The sequence below is a fragment of the Rhipicephalus sanguineus genome, unplaced genomic scaffold, assembly GCF_013339695.2.
Source record: "Rhipicephalus sanguineus isolate Rsan-2018 unplaced genomic scaffold, BIME_Rsan_1.4 Seq4562, whole genome shotgun sequence".
Taxonomy (NCBI): Eukaryota; Metazoa; Arthropoda; class Arachnida; order Ixodida; family Ixodidae; genus Rhipicephalus; species Rhipicephalus sanguineus.
The window spans coordinates 1-21,435 of record NW_023615291.1 but is presented as its reverse complement, the minus strand read 5'-3'; the positions used below and the strand labels follow the sequence as shown (position 1 = coordinate 21,435).

Genomic DNA, 21,435 nt, shown 5'->3' with positions numbered 1-21,435 from the left:
TATCCAATTTTCATATAAAAGACATCGGTTTATAATACATTTGAACACGTACGCAGGGGATCAACACGTATACTGTATTACATAAATGACGTTTAGCGGATGGCGCGCAAATAAATAATCGCGCTTCTCAGCAACAATAAATTATCCCATGATGTTGTCAAATTGGCTTTATTAATGAATAAAGCACAACCAAATGTGGCACAAAACACGTCGGAAGGTGATCGCACAAGGTGAAGCTGAGTGGCACGGCAGCAACGTAAATAAAAATCTGCATGAATGCACTCCAAGTCTCGTCAAAGAAACTGCACTGGCTTCCGCATTAGCTGGCGTGGTCTCAGGCCCAATATCTTGCACAAACAGCAGTGAAGAAAAGCTGCATACAGAGAAAGCAAGTAAGCTACGCAATTAAGCTACGCAGGATTTACAACAAATAACAGATCATCAAGTCACTCTAAAGAAACATTTCCAATTACAGATATGATAAAATGCTGTCATGTATTAAGAAACGACAATCAATCATAACCGCACCTACAGGCGAGGCGCCTACGGTAGAAGCTTTGCACTTTGTCAGCGACAGGCCGGCGTAGTTGTAAGCATGCTTGCTTAAACTATGTCGGCCTGTCACTAGCGTGCGTGCGTGGAGCCACGAGCTGTAACGCGCAAAACATAATTACTCAAAATAGGGCGAGTCAGTCTGGCTTACGATTCGCACCGGCGCGTATACTATAGTTTCGCGTTCGACCACGCGGTTCAACCTAGCAAAGAACTGTTCACATTTAAATCACAATTCTAAAACCTTTCAGTAAAAACGACGAAAAGTCAGGTGCACTTACCGAAAAAAGCACTCTATCCGAACGTGCACAAGTTCTTAGCTGTTTGTCTGGCTGCAACGAAGGTGGTGAGCAGAACAATCGCTTCTTGAAACGAACGTACCGACGAACGTACCGTCGCAAAAAGCACAGTAAAGCTTGTTTCACCAAACACTGATGGAAAATATGCGACAGACAGTATGATCACCGTTACTTGATGTCAAACAGCCCGTAATCCGTTCATCCGTTCACAAACAAAAGCTGACAACGCTACACAAAACGCAAATGACCGCCGGCCGTCGCCTACCTCTGCTGCCGATCGAGCCGCCGCGAACTAGTGGAGGAAGAGGGGAAAGGGGGAGGAAGGAACAAGTATTCTGAAACAAGCCTCACCCTTCACTTGACCGAGCTGAGCACAGCGTCACCATTGAACAGAAAAGACACAACGGTTCTCACAAAATTATCCCGCCGATTGCTCAATATTTAGTGACCATTCCTGCCAATAGGTGTATCTGCCATGGGCATTGAGTGAAGGTGGAGCGCCGAGTGAAAAGATGTTCTTGAATGCAGGGGTAAACATGCGCGCTTCGACAACACCCGCTTCGAGCCTCCGACTGCGTCGTAGCATCAGGCATCAGTAGCATGCTTGCCTGGCTTGCCTGCGTTTGCTTCTGTTGTCGTTCGCTGTTGCGCGAGCGTTGCGCGGCCTTAGCCGCCTTGGCTTGAAAAGAATATACTTACCAAGTACCCGGGCATTCCTATTCTCGTAAGTGGAGATTTCAATGCTCCACATACAGATTGGGGATACAAGTACAACTCTCGAAGAGGATGCCAAGTAAAAAACATAATGACTGACGCTATGTTTACACTGTTGAACCATCACGCTGTGTCTACCTGTTCTGTGCGCACAGTATCTAGAACGAACGCTCCAGATCTCACGTGGTGGTTGGGTCCTGGGACGCCGCAGTGGCGGGTGGAGCCGGATACATGGGGCAGTGACCATATGCCAATCATAATTGGTTTACAAAGAAGATGCATAAAGAAAATTCGACGACGTGTAGCAATCACGCATTGGGATAAATTTCGGGAATCATCGATTGATAAAGTACCCACAGAGCCCTCGGAAATTCTTCCCGCTTTACAAGAATTGCTCCGCACTAACACAATCATGACTACCGTTGACGAAGGACAACCTCAACCGGACCTCACTCTTTTGCAACTTTGGGCAAAGCGACGTCAGGCAGAAGTGTATGCGTCGAGGAATCCAGATGTACCAGGTAGCCGTGCTCGTGCTAACCATATAGCAGCAAAGGCGCGTCGGCACGAAAAGCAGCTTTCGCGACGACGGTGGCATGAGTGGTGTGAGAAACTTGGATATGGCATGGGAAACAGAGCACTGTGGCGTACGTTCCGGTCGATGGAACGTGGTCCCAAGCAACCTGACCCTGCAGCAAGCGTTCGGTTAGCGATGCAAAGTACGCCACAAGAATTTGCAGAACAGGCTGCAAGAGCATTCTTCCCGAAGTATGACAGCGCATCATCTATAAACTGCTCCGAAATCGACGAGTCTGATCATAGTGCCACATCAGGTATATCCAGTCCTTTCAGCATGGCTGAACTAATAGCGGCGATTGAAACTTCGCACAAAGGAACAACACCTGGTCCCGACGGTATTCCTTACGAAGTTTTCAAGAACATGGAAGGTGAAGCTCTTGGCGCACTTCTACAGGCTCTTAATAAAGTATGGGAGACTGGGGACGTCCCATCTGATTGGAAACACTCAGTTGTTGTCCCGATTCCAAAACCAGGAAAGTCTCCAAATAACCTACAAGCTTTACGCCCAATTTCACTGACTGCGACCGTCTGCAAGCTCGCTGAAAAGATGCTGGCCACACGTATTTCCTGGTGGCTTGAACGAGAGAATAAATACCATCCGGCTCAAATTGGATTCCGTTCTCATTTGGGAACTGAAGATGGACTTTCTATCTTGTCAGACGACATTTTACAGGTTTCACCACACAGCCACGCAGTACGCACGGTTGTAGCAACCGACATAACGAAAGCTTATGACAACATAGACCATGAAGTCATTATTTCCAACCTCATCGAGCTGGGACTTCCGCCGCGGGTCGTAAGATTTATTTACTCTTTTCTTCACAACCGCACATTTGCTATAAGAGTAGATGGAAAGCCAGAAGGTTGCTTCACGTCCAACAGAGGTGTCCCACAAGGTTCCGTTTTGGCTCCTCTTCTGTTCAACGTTGCGCTAATACCTCTAGCTTGGCAACTACACCGGATTCCAGACGTGAAGTTTCTAATATATGCTGATGATGTGACTTTGTGGTCTGTGCATAAAGACGTCTCAAGACAAGCTCAACAGCTTCAGCAAGCCCTTGATGTACTTGATAACTACACTCGGAACGCAGGGTTGGACATTTCCGCTCAGAAATCAAGCTATGTTGTGGTGGCTAACAAGGCAGGACGCAGAAAGATCACGCAGTGCCCCTTTACATTTACACTTGGTACAGTGACAATTCCTGAGGCTTCGGAAGTCCGCATACTGGGTCTTGACATTCACCGGTCCGGCAGTGGTGCGCACTGGCTCCGAAAAGTCAGGCAGAGTTCCACAAAAGCGCTTCATCTGATTCGCCGAATTGCATCAAAAGCAGCTGGAGCTCGTACTGATGTAGCTCGACGGCTCGTACGCACAGTTCTACATCCAAGAATTGTATACCAGGCGCAATTTCAACGTTTAACTTTGGCACAGCTGGCACAGTTGGAGACCATTAACCGTGATGCCATGCGCACAATAACAGCGTTACCCCGCATCACCCCAATACCAACTTTACAGGAGCACGCCCAGCTTAACACCATTGCAGAGCTAATTTCGCAAAGGGAAAAAGCGCGTGAAATAAAAAAGCAACTTGTTCCGGTTGTTGCTGCATTGCATGCTCACCTTCAACGCGGGTCTCGTATTGACAATCAGTCCGATACAATGCCTCCCTGGGAATTCACCACCATCACATCTAATAAGACAACCAAGTTACGGCGTAGCGATACATCAGGCATTATTGACGAACGCTCTATCATCGATGCACCATGCGCTAACATCTGCAAAGTCTATACAGATGCTGCCATCCTACAAGACGGCGGAAGGACATCATTCCTAAGCACCACGCATAATTTCATCAGTGGTCACCAGCATTATCTATCTACGGAAGCCAGTCCTCTTGTAATGGAACTTCAAGCCATTCATGACGCAGTGCGGGATGTCACCTCTAAGCTGTCTACAATTCAGCAACTTGACGTATTCACCGATTCTTTAGCGGCTATCCAGGAACTCAAGAAAGTTCACAAGGTGATGGAAATCTGCGAGGCGATACATAAGATGAACCGCAATACAGCCACTTGCATCAGGGTACACTGGATTCAAGGCCATGCTGCGAACCCTCACAATATTGCTGCTGACCAACAGGCACACTGCCCTCCTAATACAGACCTCCCATCTATTCCCCTTCCACCTCAACCCCTAAATACACTCCGTGCCCGTAAAAATGTTCTCCGGCAGGATACACGCGCTCTTATCCCACCGTGTGTCTGCTCTCTCCCCCTTCACCTTACTAGGGCGGAGGAAGTTGTGCTTAGGAGGCTTCGGGCAGGGGTGGCCCTTACACCGGCTGTTATTTCAACATGGAACTGGTCGCATTTACCAGTTGGTTCTACATGCCTGTACTGTTCTGTTCCGGTTATACAAGCAGATGCATACCACCTTATATGGACATGCCAAGGATTACAGTCGGAACGCTCCCGTCATCTCCTGCAAGCTGGTCTTCGCTACAGTGACACAAACAGTTATGACCGATGGATACATGACTACACATTCCACAAGACACTTCTTCACTTCATACACAACACCGGCCTAACGGCGCACATTTAACACAAATATACAAAACAAATATTATGCCTTAAGGGCAAGTCTATGTCGCAAATAAAAAAAAAAACTGCTGATCGAAACCCGCGTTGCGGAGCGAAACCAATTATTTTGAGGGCTTTGTTTTCTGCGTCTCTTCTTTCACTAAAGCAACAGTCACCGCTCTTTAGACATGCCGTTTTGGTGTCTTTGCGCTCGTGAACAAAACATTTGAAGAATCATTTAGATAGTCGTTGCGCGCGCACTTCTCCCACCCACGAAACACGAAACCTCTATAAAACTTTTTATAGAGGTTTATAGAGGTTTTAAACGTTGTAAGGACGTTTTATAGAGGTTTTGTGTTTCATGGGCAGAATGTCTAAAAATGTCTCAAAGTAGACATTGTGGACTTCTTTGGCAGAATACACTTCTGGCTATGTCGTAGCTGTTGAAAACGGTAATAAACAGTACGCAGGCATATCTGAGAGGCAAGTGCTTTATTTTGCAAAAATGTCTATTCTTGATCTTCTCGTAAACCAAGACGTTTATAGCCTTCCGTAGCCGTTTCGAGACGTCTTTTAGAGGTTTTGTGTTACATGGGTTGTTATGGATGTGAAGATGTGCTTGGGTAAAGGAGTAGTTTGTGATTCACAATTTGACCAATCACTGTAACCTGTGTTTTTTTAAGCTTTCTTCAAGGTAAGCTAGTATAACATCTTATTAATGGGCAGCAGTAATTTTGAATATTGTCCACACAGCAGGGATGGGCGTAAAAATAAGTGTGTGTGCTAATTGCTGGCTCCCTGGGTGAAAATATTTTCCCACGCCTTTTAGGTACTGTATTGGATAGTTTTCATCAAGCTTCTTGTTTTTTGCATGTGGCCTGACCTTTTTGTTTAATACGTACTAATAATGTTTCAGCAGTCATACTGACTCATTATGATGGTTTTTCTGTAGTCGGCAGGGTCTTCATTTTTCCATTCTTTGAGTATTCCTTCAGAAATCGTACATAAAATTACCGTGAGCACGATTTGAGAATACTAAACCTCAAATACATTGAAATACAGGTTATTTCAGGATAATTTCCATGCCCACTGCAGTGGATTAAAGTGGTTGTGCCAACACCTGTAATCTACACTTGCGCTGCAAAGGGCAGATATGGCGAAATAGTAAAGTGGTCAACTTCTACCACAGGTTGGGGATTCAGAACCAGCCAGCAAGTAACGTATTCTCGACTCAAAGGTTAGGACAATTGCATCACAAGTCATCACGAAAGGCTTCTCATCAGGATTGGTAACAAACAAGCCTGGGGCTTCCGACACAGTGTAGCAGCTTTGTAAGCAAATTATGAAATGCCTACATGGCATAAAATTCTAGAAATTTGAAACAGACAGAGTGCTGCGTACCCTTTTTCACACCGAAACCACGCTTCAAGAGAGAGTGGATGGAAACATCGATGCCAATGTGATGCGCATTCATTTTTTTAAATTTCATGTATAATGCAGTCTGAAGGCCAAGCAGGAGGGGCAAAAAAAAGGGAACATAGTGAAAGAAATGAACAAGTTATACAGCAGGTTGTAATAAGCGTACGTACTGAAAGACATCGGAACATCTATAATTAGTTTGGATTATGTCAAAGGCAGAGGCAGTTCAAACGCTGCACAGTAACCAGAAACAAGCACGCATGCGTCAGCGTCACTACACATAAGGCCCTTTATTCATGCATTGCACTCGTGGCCCCAGCACAAGTGACAGACAGCTGGCATACTGATCCCTCGCCACCAGACAACAAACAGAAACATAGTTCGTGGCCACATTGTGGTCCCCACCTATGTTTCTGTTGCAAGACCTCTTATTACTTACTCTGTTGTCAGGCTGCTATCTGCGTGGTTCTTGCTGCTCATTCCGATGGCACTTTAAGTGTCGTAAGTGTTTTTCTTGAGATGATTAGCACACTGTAATGTCGAGGCTGGACAGGCAGCTGTGTTGGTGCGTCCCATGTAGTTTTATGTGTCCTGTGGTGTACTGTGTTGTCCTGAAATTTCGAGAGGTGCATGTCCTTGTAGCTTGTCTGAATTTCTGCTCCTCATGTAAGGATAATGCTTTCCTCGTCGCCTAAGGAGGAAAGTGACATTTTCCTTGCGTAAGAAGTATACATATCCTTTCGCACATTAGAGCTGCTTTTATGTGTCCCTGGGAACTCGATCAAAGGAACGAATTTAACAAAATGCTGCAAGAATGTGGCTTGGTATTGCCGGAGTAATGAACTGCGACTTGCAACGATCGTTTCCAAGCTTCGTACTACACAAGCAAAGCATATACTTTACCAACAGGCCCCGAGTGACAACAGTTGCCAGAAACTATGTGCGTAATCTGTCTCACTAAAACTCTAACCGTGAACTGAATGCTTCGGACGTATTTTCGTCTTGCTAACTCACTACGTCACCTCATGCACTCGTATGCGCTTGACATCTCACTGTAACGTAGGACGCATCGTATTCCATGTACTATTACCGCTAAAGCTGTAAATTATCGTAGGTCTGTCACTCGCGCTGAAGGCGTATGCAGCAGGTGGTCTGAAGTATTCACTCTGTGATAGGTAACGCAGCGATAAACATGCTTTCCACATATAGTTGCCTCTTCGAAACACGCAGCGAGTGAAAATTGCAGGTTGGCAAGCGTTAATGAGAGTAAATGGCTAATTTGCAGAAATGCTCTCCTGGGTTTACGTTATGCGATCTTTGCTATAGTCCTTGCAGTAACTCTGGAAAGCAGGCATGTTAAACCACGATTATACCATTGGCGCAGAACCCACAAGGCTGGTTTGCCTCAACCAACGATGAAAGAAGATATATCCGCCGAAGTCTCTTCTTTCGCTGTTTGTTTAGGCAGCAGAAAAAAAGGCGATAAAATGGGCCGTTCGCGGAAGAACACCGGCCATCAGAAGCACCACAGGTAAACGCTGAACAGCTAACAAAAAGCGTTCGTTCGCAAGAGATGTACACTTTGGCGCTGTCAAAAGACACTGATACAGATCACGCATAGTATGCAATCACCCTCTCGAACGGTACAGACGCCTCGCCGACGCGGCTGCAGCTGTCAGTTCAAAAGGCTTGGAGGGAAAAAAATAAAGGCCACCTACGAAATATTATGCCAAGAATAGCGGAACACCTGTCACGCGCATCGCAAGGCTCGCACCGTGCGCAACTACTGCAGCGAAGAAGCAGCCGTCATATATATACCTATATACCTATATGAAGAGGGACGGCCGCTCCACAGGCTGATGTAGAGGCCTGGAAACTCGTCCGTCAGATACGCCAAGCCTCGCCCCAGCGTGAGTTCGAACTCTGAGCATTAGCCCGATCGAGACGACGGGAGCGATGACCTTCGTCCATTTCCCGTCAGCCTCGATTCTTTGCCTCGCCCTCTGGAGCTTCAGACAAGACGCAGGCCGCGGCGCTACGGAGACCCCTCCGGACAACCCCGGTCGTCGAATCCGTTGATGTCATCAGGACTCGTGGAGGACCTCTCCCAGGACAGTCCCGTGGTGGGCTTGCTAAAAGTCGACTACGGTAATAAGGCTACGGTAGTGATTAACGGCTCCCTGACGCCATTCGAGACCTCAAGAGCTCCAAAGTCGGTGGCCCTGGATGGTGGCACCGAGTGCGCGCCGCCCTTCGCCCTCATCATGGTGGACACCGACCGTTCCACCGGCTGGGGTGCGATGCAACGCAGCTGGTTGCACTGGATGGTGATCAACGCCAAGAGCACGTTGGAACTGCACAAGGGCGAACAGGTGGTGCCGTATGAAGGACCCTATCCGCATCCAGGAACGCGGCCCCATCGATACCTGTTTCTGGCCTACTGTCAGGGTGGCAAAACCTTGAACGGTGCTAAACTAAGGCCAGCGCGCAGAAACGACTTCGACATGCACGACTTTCTGAGGAAACTGGGTAGTTCGGTACTCCTTGGGACCACCTTCTTTTACGCCGATAGCGCCGCAAATACAAAGAACAGTCCTCCGACGTAGTGTCTGAAGCAGGTACCTTACAGCGCGTGGTTCATTCCTGAACGTTGTGTTACTGTGGATTATCGACGATTCCATTTCGCTACCGTCAGTGAGTTCAAGGCCCTGTTTTTTCCTGTTTTGGAAGCTCTATTTCCAATGACATGAATGCACGTGGACGGGATGCTAGCCTTCTTTATTGAATAAAGTGGTGCCAATAACCTCGTTTTGTTATGTGCACGAACAGCTTAAAGCAGCTATGCCTATTAAAGGGGCCCTGCAACACTTATTGATCATGGCCAGAAAACGCTGCCGATCAGTAGTCGATGTTCCTGAGAACATGCGAGCAAAACGCTATAGCGTAGCACGAGGCTTGGAATTTGCAATTAATTTTCAAGGGCAGCTAAAAATCACTCGCTCTTCTCTCAACATGTAATGCCATAATCCAAAATAACCGCATCACAAACACAAAGTTCATAGCAGGGGCGTAGGCAGAAATTCGTTTCGGGAGGGGGGGGGGGGCACGCCTTTGATCCGACGTGGGGTCCGGGCAGGTAAGTGTGGTCGAGTGTCATTTTATGCTTTGTATCCCGTGGCAAGAAAAAATTCGGGAGGGTCGGGGGTGGGGCCAACTGACAGCACCTTTAGCCAACTCCATAGCGTTGGCTAAAGGTACTGTCAGTTTTGATCAGACCTTTGTGCACTAAATCTTGGCCCATGCTGCAGAGAATCCTGTCAAGGCGAAGCCGCGAATATTCTTCCGCGCACATCAAGTCGTGCACTGTTAATGGTTTTACACGGATATTTGTTGTGCAAAACTAAAAAAGGTTCAAGAAGTAGCCTGGGTGCAGCCTTCTACCGATCGCAATAGCTGGACTACCTCGTAATCCGCTCCATTAAAGGGCCCTCACCAGGTCTGACCATTTCGAGCTGACAAGAGCAATGCTTACATTGCAAGGTCACAATCGTGTCTCCCAAGAGTTACATCGCTACGCGCCGTGGAAAAAGCTCAAATTTCAAACTGAACGCCGCCTCCTCTCCTCCTCGCGGGCGCCGCGTTCCAAGATGGTGTGATGACGTATGACACCAAGCGTGACGTAGTTAAAGGTACTGCGCCGCTCATCGAAGAGAGCCTCGATGTCCTCTTCCCCCGCTGCACGGATCGGCGGGCAATGAGGACACCGAGGCATTCCAGCGCAGCATAAACTGTAGGGAAAGGAGGGAGCGTCTCGGCCACGCATCGTGACGTGTGTGTGACGTGGGGATGCGTGTAAGTCACGTGATTCTTCAGCTCCGCTATGGGAGAACGCAGGGAAAGAGTTAGGCTTGCGAAGGCTACACAGGGTAAGTGGCAAGGGTGCGAAGGTCGCCTCCTCACATCATGGTTGCACGCCGCTTCAAGATATTTTTTATCTCTACTTGTAATGAGCCAATTTGAAAAATTCTTGCAGTAGAATGCTCTTTATTGGGTACGTAACAAGTTCCAGTGCATAACTAAAATTTTCTATGTGGCCTGGTGAGGGGCCCTTTAAAGTTTTGTGGTCGTCATGGAGGTATATGTTCAACCGTCGAAGCAGGCACGTGCCTAAATTTACTCCGTCGTCACCCATAACTATAAGTCCTTGCGATTGTCTTTGTAGTAAATGCGGAAAACAAAACGTGTTAAGCGGCAATTACCATTCAAGCAGAGTCCACATACGGCACTATTCAATGAAGTGTGTTCTCTCACCAGTTGGCACAGCCAGGGGGTGGCACACCGGCCCCGTGCCCCCCCCCCCCCCTATGTGAAATTTTTTTCACATAGGATACAGAGCACAAAATGACACTCGACCACACTTATCTGTCCAGACCCCATGTCGGATCAAAGAGGTGCACCTCCCGAAAAAAATTTCTGCCAACGCCATTGTCTCTCACCGCTTCTTTCAGGGACAAAAAAAACGATAAAAAGATCCTTTCCCGGCCTTTACCACGAGACGCAGGGGCATAGCCAGAAAATTGGGGGGGGGGGGGGGGGGAGAGGGGGGGGCGATGTTGTTCAAACAGCCTCCGTGTATGATCTTGCGTGCATTTGTATGTGTGCGTGCATATATACACATGCAAAATAGAAAAATTCCGGGTGGGCTTGAACCCCCCACGGCTACGTCAATGACGAGAAGCTGTCCCGCAAAAAAAGTGGAACAGTTCAACAGTTGAACAAAATGGTTGTTTCGCAACAAGCGCACACTTCAGCGCGGTCAGAAGACGCGCATAAATACTACGAGCAATATGCGAGGCCCGTTTCGCAGGGCGCCACGGCAGCTGTCAAGTAAAAAGGCTTCGATGTGAAATAAAGCTGCGAAATAATTTGCGCCGAATAGGGGAATACGTGGCAGGCGCAGAGCACAAGGCTCGTCCGGTTCGCAACAGCTGCGTCGAAGAAGCACTCGTCATTATAGTATACTATACAAATATAGGAACGTTCGCTCCACGGGTCGAGGTACAGGCCCGTAAACTTGTCCAGCAGTATACGCCAAGGCTCGCCCGAACATCGAATTCCAAATCTGAGCATTGGTCGATCGCGACGGCAGGGGCGATGGCCTCGCTTCATCTTTCGTCAGCCTCGATTCTATTCCTCGCTCTCTGGAGCTACCGACAAGACGCAGCTTGCGGCGCTACGGGGACGCCCTCCGGACAACTTCGGTCGTCGAATCCATGGATGTCATCGGGACTGGTGAAGGACCTCTCCCTGGGCAATACCGTGGTGGGCTTGCTAAAAGTCGACTACGGTAACAAGGCTACGGTAGTGATTAACGGCTCCCTGATGCCCTCCCAGACATCCAGAGCACCCGTTTCGGTGGCCCTGGACGGTACCAGCAGGTGCGTCCCGCCCTTCGCTCTAATCATGGTGGACCCGGACGCTCCCAGCCGCAACGCAGCGAAGCAACGCAGCTGGATGCACTGGATGGTGAACAACGCCAACAGCGCAACGGAGCTACACAAGGGCGAACAGTTGATGCCGTACGCAGGGCCCACTCCGCCCCCTGGAACGGGGCAGCATCGATACGTGTTTCTGACCTACTGTCAGGGTGGCAAAACCGTGAACGGCGCTAATCTGAAGCCCGCGCAAAGAAACAAGTTCGACGTGGACGACTTTGAAAAGAAGCTGGGTGGTGTGGTGCCCTTCGGGGGCATCTTCTTTTACGCCGAAAGCGCCTGAAACAGGACATAGAGTCATCGGAAGCGTGTAATTTACAACGCACTGCGCAACACGTTCTGGCGCAAGCCCCGAAAACTTCAAGCTGTTAGTTTTTGTTCCTGTTATTGTGTTGTTGGGCTAGATTGATTGTCCGATGGTGATGTAGAATTTTGGGACGAGAGAACTCCAGCAATTAAGTTTGTATTTCTCATGGGCTTAGGAAAATTGTGCGCTACGTGAAATTGGCAAGGAAATGAACAGTAAATAGCGAAAAGAAAAAAGGGCAATGAAAGAGGAAACTATAGTGAAAGCAACAAAGATTATTCCTGAGCGAACTAATGCGACAACACGTGGAAGTAAATAGAATGATTACGTATATTGAAATAAAGACAGCATTTAGAAGTTATAAATATCTGTATACGCAAGTTCGAAACTTGGGAAGCGTCAAACTAAAATTCTCAGGCAGTCTTCATGGCACTGTTCTATCGCCATGCCCATAAATGTTCGTTTAACCATTCCTCTAAATGGACCTGAATATAGGTGCTCGAAAATAATTTAACGAAATTGCTTTGACCATTTTGTACAAACACATGGATCCACTATAGGGCAAGTACCGCGGGTCATTATGAGACTGAGATAAGCACGCTGCGTGAACTTTCTAATTTATTGTGTGCTTTTTAATATACGCCTCACTGCCGATCGCAGCGGTGCTGCGGTCGAGTGTTCAGCCACTCGACGCATGGCACGTTGCATAGGTCAGCGACGTCACATCGGCGAATGACCTTATTGTCTTTCCTACTTCCGTAAGGGATAAACTTTCCACTTACAGGGCCCTTAATCCAGTTCGGATATTTTTTCAGTCTTTCAAGTAAACACGCGCATCGAGTTCGGAATGCTGTCACGATCGACGACGCCAAACTCGGCAGCGCTACGCCACGCGGGCGCACCACAATACCAAACAACAGTCCCGCCCTCTTCTCTGGGCCTTTGTGATATCCCCAGCACTCGTCCTGACGTCATCAGTGTGCGAGTGGTGAGTGAGTGAAGAAACTTTATTTCCCTTTTTAAGAAATGGGAGGAGCTGGAGGGGAGAGAGGGACCTCTGTGATCCAGTCCCAGTAAGCGTCCGTCACCACTTCATGTGGCATAACGTCAGACTACCAGTTGTGGTAGGCCTCCGCTGACCTCCTCAGCCCACCTCAGGACTCGGTCCTGGAGGGTGGGATCGGAGCTGCACAGGGCAGTCTCCCACAGTTCCTCACTAGTAATTAATTGTTTGAGAGTTCGGGCAGGAGATTTGATGGGACACTGCCACATGATATGCGAGAGATCTGCTATCTGGACAGGGCGAGCAAGTGACTGGAGCCCACGGAGGCCGTTGGCTTGAGCCGCTGTATACCAACGTAATACCAATATGGTTCCCGTGTACTTCCTATGGAGACCGACTTATTAACAGCGAAGCCGTTTAAGCTGGCCGTAATTTGTGCGGCCTATCAGAAAACTATCATTATCATGAACGGGTGTCTGCCACAACAGTTGGGCAGGGCCCACTACTCACCTCTGGGCCACAGAAATTGGGCAAATCTTACTACTCACCACTGCTTCACTAAGAGAGAGAAAAGCTATAGAAAGAAAGAGATAGAGAAAAATTGAGAGAAATAATTGGAATAAAAGCATGAAAAGGTAGAAAGACAGAGAAAGATAAGAAAATAGAAAGATCAAGAGAGAAATAAAGAGAAAGAAAGAGAAAAAATGCAGAGATAAAGAAAAGGAAGGAAGGCAAATAAATATAAAAAGAGCGAGAAAGAGAAAGTAATAAAAAGGAAGAAATAGAAAGAAACCGATACAAAATAGAGGTATAAGAAACAAAGAGAAAGAGAAAGAAAGAAAGGAGTAATCAGTAACGAAGAAGGTCACCCAACTGCGCTCTTCCTTCAAGCTTGGCACGACTATAGTGCAAAGCCGCCATTTAGGGAACGGGAAAGGCTACGGTAGCCGCAAGAGGAGCCCGAAGCGATGGAAGCCCTGCGCCAACGACAGCGTGCCCGTAGATCTATGAGAGGTGCGAACGCTCGGTTCTGGAGTTTGGACATTCGGGTTGTGACTAACCTAGCTAAAGCCTAGCAACAACCAAAAAGCAACAAGATTGGACTTCAGAATCGTCCAGTTTCGCTGTTTGAAGCCTTGCGCGACTTAGTGCAAGCTTCGCCCATTTTAGATGCGAAGCAGCTTTTGCTCGGGGCTGTGTCCGTCCTTCCATTGGCGACCGTCCGCTCGGGAGCCATGTGTGCTGGCACGCGCTAGCGTGTTCGGGCCTTTGTAAGGGGCTGGGTAAGACGCTGTGGCCTCTCCCTCTTAGAACCAAGTGTGCTGGCACGCGCTAGCGCGTTCGGGCCTGTGTAAGGGGCTGGGTAAGACGCTGTGGCCTCTCCTCCTTACACTCTCTCAGCAATCACGTGATGGCGTCGGGGAACGATATTCTGTGCGCGATGAACCCACGTGCTCCCGCGCGGCGTGGCGATGAACCCGCGTGCCGTGCTGAGACAAGAGTTCGGGACAGCAATAGCAACTACAGTGAATTCATGGTGTGCTCCGCTTGCAAGGGCGCGTTAAAGGGACACTAAAGAGAAACAATGAATCGATTTAGATCGATAAATTGTGCTCTGAGAACTCTAATGTCGCTAATTTCGCCATCATAGGTTTGTTAATAGAGAAGAAAATCAAGTTCAAAGTTTCATTTTTAAATTTCACGCCGAAATCTCCCCGCGTGACGTCACGGATTTTAAAGTGTATTTGTCGTGTTTTGGCGCCATTGGCTCAACAAAATTACTTCAAACTTCGTATGTTAAGTCTATGGCCCCCTCAGAGGACAATGCACTTCATTTTTACCAGTTAGGAACTACGTAGTCCCTAGTAGGCACCGTCAAAACATGTGACGTCACTGGAATGATGCGGAAACTTCAAGGGGGCGTCGCCACCCACATTTTGTTTTTGCGCGTCTTGTCGCTTATTAAGTGTCTTCTAGCAGCAAGCGTGGTGTTTTTTGATATCGTGAAAGAGTACTTTGCTAATATGAGAAAAATCGTTTTGCTATTTAGTGTCCCTTCAACATCGGGCAAGGTGCCCGTGATGAACGGAAATTTATGTCGACCCGTGCGCTGCCTCGCATCCCCACATGGTTCCCTTTAGTGGGAGATGGTGTAATTTCTTTTTCCTGTAGGAGACGCGTTACGTTACAGAACTGAGCGTTATAACGCTCAGCTGTATAGAGCCTTCCGTAGAGCGTTATAGAGCATTTCATACAGCGTCTATTGGTAGGAAACATTATTTGACACCTTGAACCTTACAAATAAAAGACCCGGTGTCTAAGCGAAGGCGAAGAAGTTCTGAACGCTGCAGCGCCAAGCAAGCAAGTCTATCTGAGGAACAACAACAACAACGTGTAATTTACTGTGGTGTCATAGCATGCCGTGTGTTCTTTCTTTTTTTTTTCAGAGTTTATTCAATTCGACTGCGATATACTGCCGTCTTTCATAGAGCTGCTGTTGGTAAGAAACATTAAGGGACACCTTGAAACTTACGAAAAAAAGAGATTCAGTGTCTAATCGAAGGCGAAGAAGTTTTGAACGCTGCAGCCATCTCATTTACTTGTCGAGTCGCTGTTATCGGACCTTCAAGTTTCCCTGCCGTGCTTAGCTTCCCCAAAACCGTGTTCGCTGAAGCTATAACTTAGATTTCGACGACATTTTTTCCAAAAAATGCTTAATTGATTCCAATGCGTATTTTCGAAGCTGTGCCTCAAGATCACCTCGATCAATTTCCTGCTCACCTTGTAATTTCTACGGACGCAACGCAAAATCTTCAGAAGGCCGGAGTGGGCATCTTCTCGCATCAGCTGAATTGGTATTTTGCTCTCCGACTCCCCAACTTCACCCCAATATTTCTTGCAGAATTTATGGCAATCACATTGGCTGTTATAAAACTAAATTCTCAAAAATCGCAAGCTGTCATTATTACAGATGCCTTGTCGGTTTGTACGCTTTTAACGTCCGCAAGACAATCACATCTACTGAGGATATTTTCGAGCCTTGTACCATGTAGCATATCAGAAGTTCGGTTGCTATGAGTCCCCGGGCATGCTGGAATCTTTCTAAATAAAGCAGCTGACTCACTCGCTACGGCGTGTTTAGATGGTCCGGTGTAGTGGCACTCTTTTTGTAGCACCTCTTTCTTTCTTTCATTACAGGATAGAGATTCAAATGTCTGTTATTTTTTTTTAAACACTGAAACAACTCTCATACAATCAGAGGAGTACCGGCACTTACAGTTCCCATGGAACACCACCAAATGCCTTTCACGTGAATGCGAGGTGACCCTCACAAGCTTTCGAAGTAGAGTTCCCCGGTTAAATTATTACCTTCACAAATCTCGCTCCTCATTTAACTAATCTCTGTGCAGTTTGCAATGAACCGGAAATGATAGATCACTTTTTGCTATCATGCCGCCGTTTCGCCTCACTGCGTAGAATGTTTCTTGAAATGCCGAATGCTAGGCTGGGTTTACCATTTACTACTTCTAGCCTGTTGCGTTTGGAGCCGATCAGTTTGGGGCAAGCCGCACTGCTATTATGACTGCGCTACGCAATTTCATTCAAGCAACCGGAAGATTACGCTGCTTGTGCTACCGACCACTGAAACCAACATTTTTTCCCTTTTATTGTTTTTCTTTTTTTTTTTCAATATTTATCCTACGGCTTTTTGAGTTTATTAACTCTTTCACTTTTTATTTACATCGCGTTTCGTTCTTCTTTCTTTTTCATGTTTCACAGAGTTTACATTTCCCTTTGTAACTGCCAGTGAGGCCAATCCCCCTCGGGGGTATGAGCTAGCATCCTTTAGGCGACAAAACAAAAAGACAAATACTATGGCGTCAAAACATGGAGTGTTCGCACTGTTACGATGTAAGGACAGTGTTCACACACGCGTTAGATCGAAGCCTCGTGAACTGAAGTTTGTTTTTTGACGGAAGCAGTACGTGATGCACGTGAGATTTTTCTTGGGTGTTGCGCCCGCAGTGCGCGCTCGCACATGTGTCCACACCGTGCTTGCCTTCACGCCCCGCGTATGTGAATACTTAGCGCGCACAACCAGTAGTGCATGTGTGCTTGTTATTTTGCGGCGAACGACGCGCTTTACTATAAAGGATTTTTGCGCTGCGAAGCGGGTCTAGAACGAATGCTATGGCTTCAATGCAACGGCTTACGTTTAAGCCAGGAAAAGTACGCAGATCGTGTTTCCAAGTTAGGCTTGTTTCGAAAAGGGTCAGTGCAAGCCAATATCCCACAGAGCTAGCGATAGTTACCGCGGCCGGCGCAGGTTGCCGCGACGTGCCCGCGCGCTCGCTCGCGATCTCGCTGAAGGTAAGCCGCGAGTTCGAAGAGAAAAAAAAAAGTGCTCAATGTCATGCGCGCGCAGACGAACTAGCATTCAATAAAGAAACAGTAAACACCACTAATGTTTTCACTTGCCTGCTGTTACATCGCTAGTCGATCCCTGTGCTGTGGCGCAAGTGAAGTAGGCACAAGGTGACAAGCTGGTAGAATGGGCGTTTATTTTCGGTGTGCGTTGCAATATAAAGGCAGAAAGGAAAGAGAGAAAGGGAAACAAGGTAAGCGAAACAAGAGCTTTGGCTATAGCTGAGCCAAGAACTGATAAGGGTTACACTTCAGTTACAACACCAACAAATTATCTTTTCAGGATGTTCTTTTTTTCTTTTTGCACAAATTCAACTGCCGCACGATTCATGGCCGATTTCCCGTAGTGGGTTGAGCCATTCCTCTAGGAACCAACCAACCAGCGGACGTAGCTTCTTGCTACCTTGTCACCCCCCCCCCCCCCTCTGCGTTATTTTCAGCACGCTCGCTGGTACGAAAGGAGAGAGAAAGCGCTTAAAGCGTGCGACAAACCCTTGTAAAGGGCGAGACAGACGGTACGATTTTTCATGCGATGCGACGTCCGACACGGTGGTGGGGGAGAGGGAATGGTGGCTGTCCGATGCTATGAAAGGTCACCGTTCCGGTTTCCCCACCGCCGTGTCGGACGTCGCATCGCACGGAAAATCGTACCGTCTGTCTCGGCCTTGACTCCGCTCGTATTTGACGGCTTCAAAAATGTTTGCGGCAGTTGATTCGTAAGGCAATAAACTCCTTTAATGAAGCCATTCGATGATTGCTTGGAAAAGTGTTGCAAGGCCCTTTTAAATTTGTAGGCACGCGGGGTTCTCTCTCTCTCTTTTGCATTTCGTCTCCATCAAATTGCGCTCGCCGTGGCCGGGGGTCCAACTCGTGTCGTCGAGCTTAGCAGTTGGCAGCACCTTAGCCGCTATAACCTACCACGACGAGTGAAAACTTTACTGTGACTCATTTTGGTATGCAGCAATGATGCTGATGATTCTCCCTGGTTGATTGGCACCTACCCACACGGGGAGATCGGCCAAGATTGCGGCGGATAGTATGGTCTTAAATTTTTCAAATCCTACTAGAGCTTATGGCATCCGTAGGAAAGAAAAGTTATTCCTAATCAATCCTATAATTTTATATTGCTCAGCGAAAACTATTGCTCTGTCATGTAGCATGGCACGCCTTCACCGTGCTCATCATCCGTGACAAAGCGGTGGGATTTGCCACTTGGACCACTGCGGTCCACGTGAACCACTGCGGATTTGTGTACTTAGTCCACAGCATTTGCGAAACCTGCGGTTAATTTGGGTTCCGGGGCATAAAGGAGTAGTATTGAATGAAGGTGCGGACACTTTGGCAAAGGCTTCCCTTGCAGGCCCAGTACTTGATCTCCTTCCAGTTACGGCATTCGTCGCTGCTGCGGCCAGATTTAGAAAGCACGCTTTATCATTGCTTACTCCAAGTCTCGCTTCATCACCGGATTTTCAGCACCTTCAGTTTCCTTGGAGCAGAAAATGGTGTAAAACAAGGCAGACAGAAGTAGCAATGACAAGATTGCGATGTAGAATCCATGCACAGAGCTGGTCTGGCGTTCTCTCCTACATGTTCCTTTTGCAATGAGATAGAAACAATAAAACATTTCTTGCTGGACTGCCGACGTTTTTCCTCTCTCAGAAAACGAACTATTGAAATTGTAATGCGGCAACTTGCTCTACCAGTTACTTCTACTGTACTGCTGTCATTTGGGGCTTCTGTTCTGGGGCACTCGGACGGGAATATACATGCAGTGCTTAGAGAGATTCATATGCGAATCAAATCGTCTTATTCGACACATCAACCGCTAATAATTTTTAAATTTTGTCATAATGACATAATGATTTTTGGTCATTTGCGAGGTTATGCAACATGGTCTAGGCTAAAATTGGTATTCATTAAAAATAACTCTTGATTCTAATGGACTCTGTAACCTCTATTAAAACTTAAAAATTTCAGACTATATGATCCGCCCGACTCTTGGCCGATCCTCATGAGTGGGTAGGTGCCAATCATCCCAGGAGCATCATCATCATCATCATTTGTCACTTCCTTGTCGCACGAGCAAACGAAGAAGAAAAAGAAGCCACTCAAGGGAGCCAACGATCGCAGCAATTTTTTCCGCAGCAACTGATTTGTTACACCTTTGTGCAGAACTTTCTCCCGATTTAGTTTTATTGCAAGAAACCTGGCTTTCTACAGAAAAAAGTTTCAATCTAAATAACTACCATTGCTTTCGTTTGGATCGCCCTTCTTGGTCGAGGGGGCTTAGCGTGTTTATCTCTAAAACATCTGTCATAAAGCGAAGATTACCCACCATTCCATATCTACAGAAAGTGAAATATTGGCAGTAGACGTAAATATTCCTGGCTGGACAGCGTTTTCCATAGTCAATGTATATTTCCTGCAGGCGTTACGAGTACTAATTCTCTGGATTCCGCACTAGCAGCATGCAGAAAGAACATAATAATAGCAGGAGATTTTAACTCTCACCACATATCGTGGGGTTACCGATCCGATGCAGGTGGTAAAACGGCTGCTCGAATGGTCCAGCTTGAATGGTCTCAGTGTGTGAATTCCAGAACCCCCTACTATTGTGATCTGGCCTATCACGTTCTGTCATAGACCTGACCTTTTCAAGCTCCGGTTGCATCATTTCGTCTTGGTCGGCCATCACTTCGGCCACAAACAGTGATCACCAACCAATTATTTTTTGAAATAGCGTTGCCCACTTACGTCATTAAGCAATGTGTTCGCAATTATGTCAATTACAACAAATTTAAAGATTCATTACCGGTCACTCTTAAACAAGCAAACAGGACTAAGTGACCAAGTAAGGCACTTAATTTCTGTCAACTATTAGGAGATAGTATTGAAAAAGCTCACTTCGGTGTGCAGTCAAACTAAAGGCGGCGCTCATGCGCCATGGTGGAATCCTGAGCTGTGATCGCGACTACAGGCGACGTAAAGCAGCTTGGAAAAAATTACTTACAACCAGTGTCCACGTAACTGGAAAAGATTATAAATATGCTGCTGCTACATTTAAACAGACTATTAGCAAAGCCAAAGAAGATTATAACTCCAAACGATACAGGTATATGTCAGAGACAAAAAATAGAAAGCATTATTTAGGTTTCTGAGACACAAAAAGATTGTTCCCCCACCAATAAATTTAGAATCAGCTTGTTTATCAGCCGTAGAATTGGTTCAGTCACTGGAAAACAGTTGCGAAAGGATTGGAGTGTCGCTTCACATCGGTGTTACCCTACCATTGTCTGTTACAGAAAAGCCAACGAATATAAGGCAGCGACCTTAGAAGAATAACGGAAGTAGTAAAGTCACTGCCAGGCTCAGCACCGGGCCCAGATAATATAACTGCAGCCATGATAAAAATTATGTTTGATTTATCTCCCATCGATCTCTGTAACTTTCTAAATTTTTCTATAGAAAATGCCTGGATTCACCCAGAGTGGAAAGTGCCAAAGTAGTACCGCTGCTTAAAAAACAGGGCGCTGGTTATGCAATAGATAACATTCGGCCTATTTCCCTCACGTCGAACCTCGTAAAACTAATAGAGCGATTATTATATAGACATCTTGAAGAATGGATTGAAGCAAAGCATATACTGAATGAATCGCAAATTGGATTCCGCCCTGGACGCTCTATTTGGTGTGCCCATGTTGATTGGAAAGTAGAATTAAACTTGCTCGGCACAAAAAACAGTATGCCGCCCTAGTGACCTTAGATATTGCGAAGGCATATGACAGCGTAGAACACGCCATCTTGATTAGTAACTCCGAAGTGTAAATGTTCCTGAATATATAATTGCATGGATACAAAATTTTCTAAGTGGACGCAATTTATGCTCGCAGAATGGGTTATCTTCTCAAAAAATACAAACAAACAAGGGGAGTTCCTCAAGGGTCAGTCTCTCGCCCATTTATTCAACATATTACTAAGTTCGATTCCGTCGCGTACGACGTGCAAGTGATGATAGCGGATGATATTGCATTCTTTGCATCCTCCAGTGATATACATCGCTGT

General features: G+C 46.9%; 2 protein-coding genes across 2 annotated transcripts; both read left to right on the top strand.

Moving 5' to 3' along the window:
• Positions 1–8,221: 8,221 nt before the first annotated feature.
• Positions 8,222–8,749, top strand: LOC125756682 (uncharacterized). The gene has a single exon (XM_049411586.1). It carries the CDS (start codon positions 8,222–8,224, stop codon positions 8,747–8,749), a length of 528 nt encoding a protein of 175 aa, XP_049267543.1.
• Positions 8,750–11,420: 2,671 nt separating this feature from the next.
• On the top strand, positions 11,421–11,921 carry LOC119377396 (protein D2). Its single transcript, XM_037646887.1, has one exon. It carries the CDS (start codon positions 11,421–11,423, stop codon positions 11,919–11,921), a length of 501 nt encoding a protein of 166 aa, XP_037502815.1.
• The last annotated feature ends 9,514 nt before the right edge of the window (positions 11,922–21,435 follow it).

Excerpts from the sequence above, each read along its gene's own strand:
- LOC125756682 (XM_049411586.1), top strand. The coding sequence starts at position 8,222 with ATGTCATCAGGACTCGTGGAGGACCTCTCCCAGGACAGTCCCGTGGTG.
- LOC119377396 (XM_037646887.1), top strand. The coding sequence starts at position 11,421 with ATGTCATCGGGACTGGTGAAGGACCTCTCCCTGGGCAATACCGTGGTG.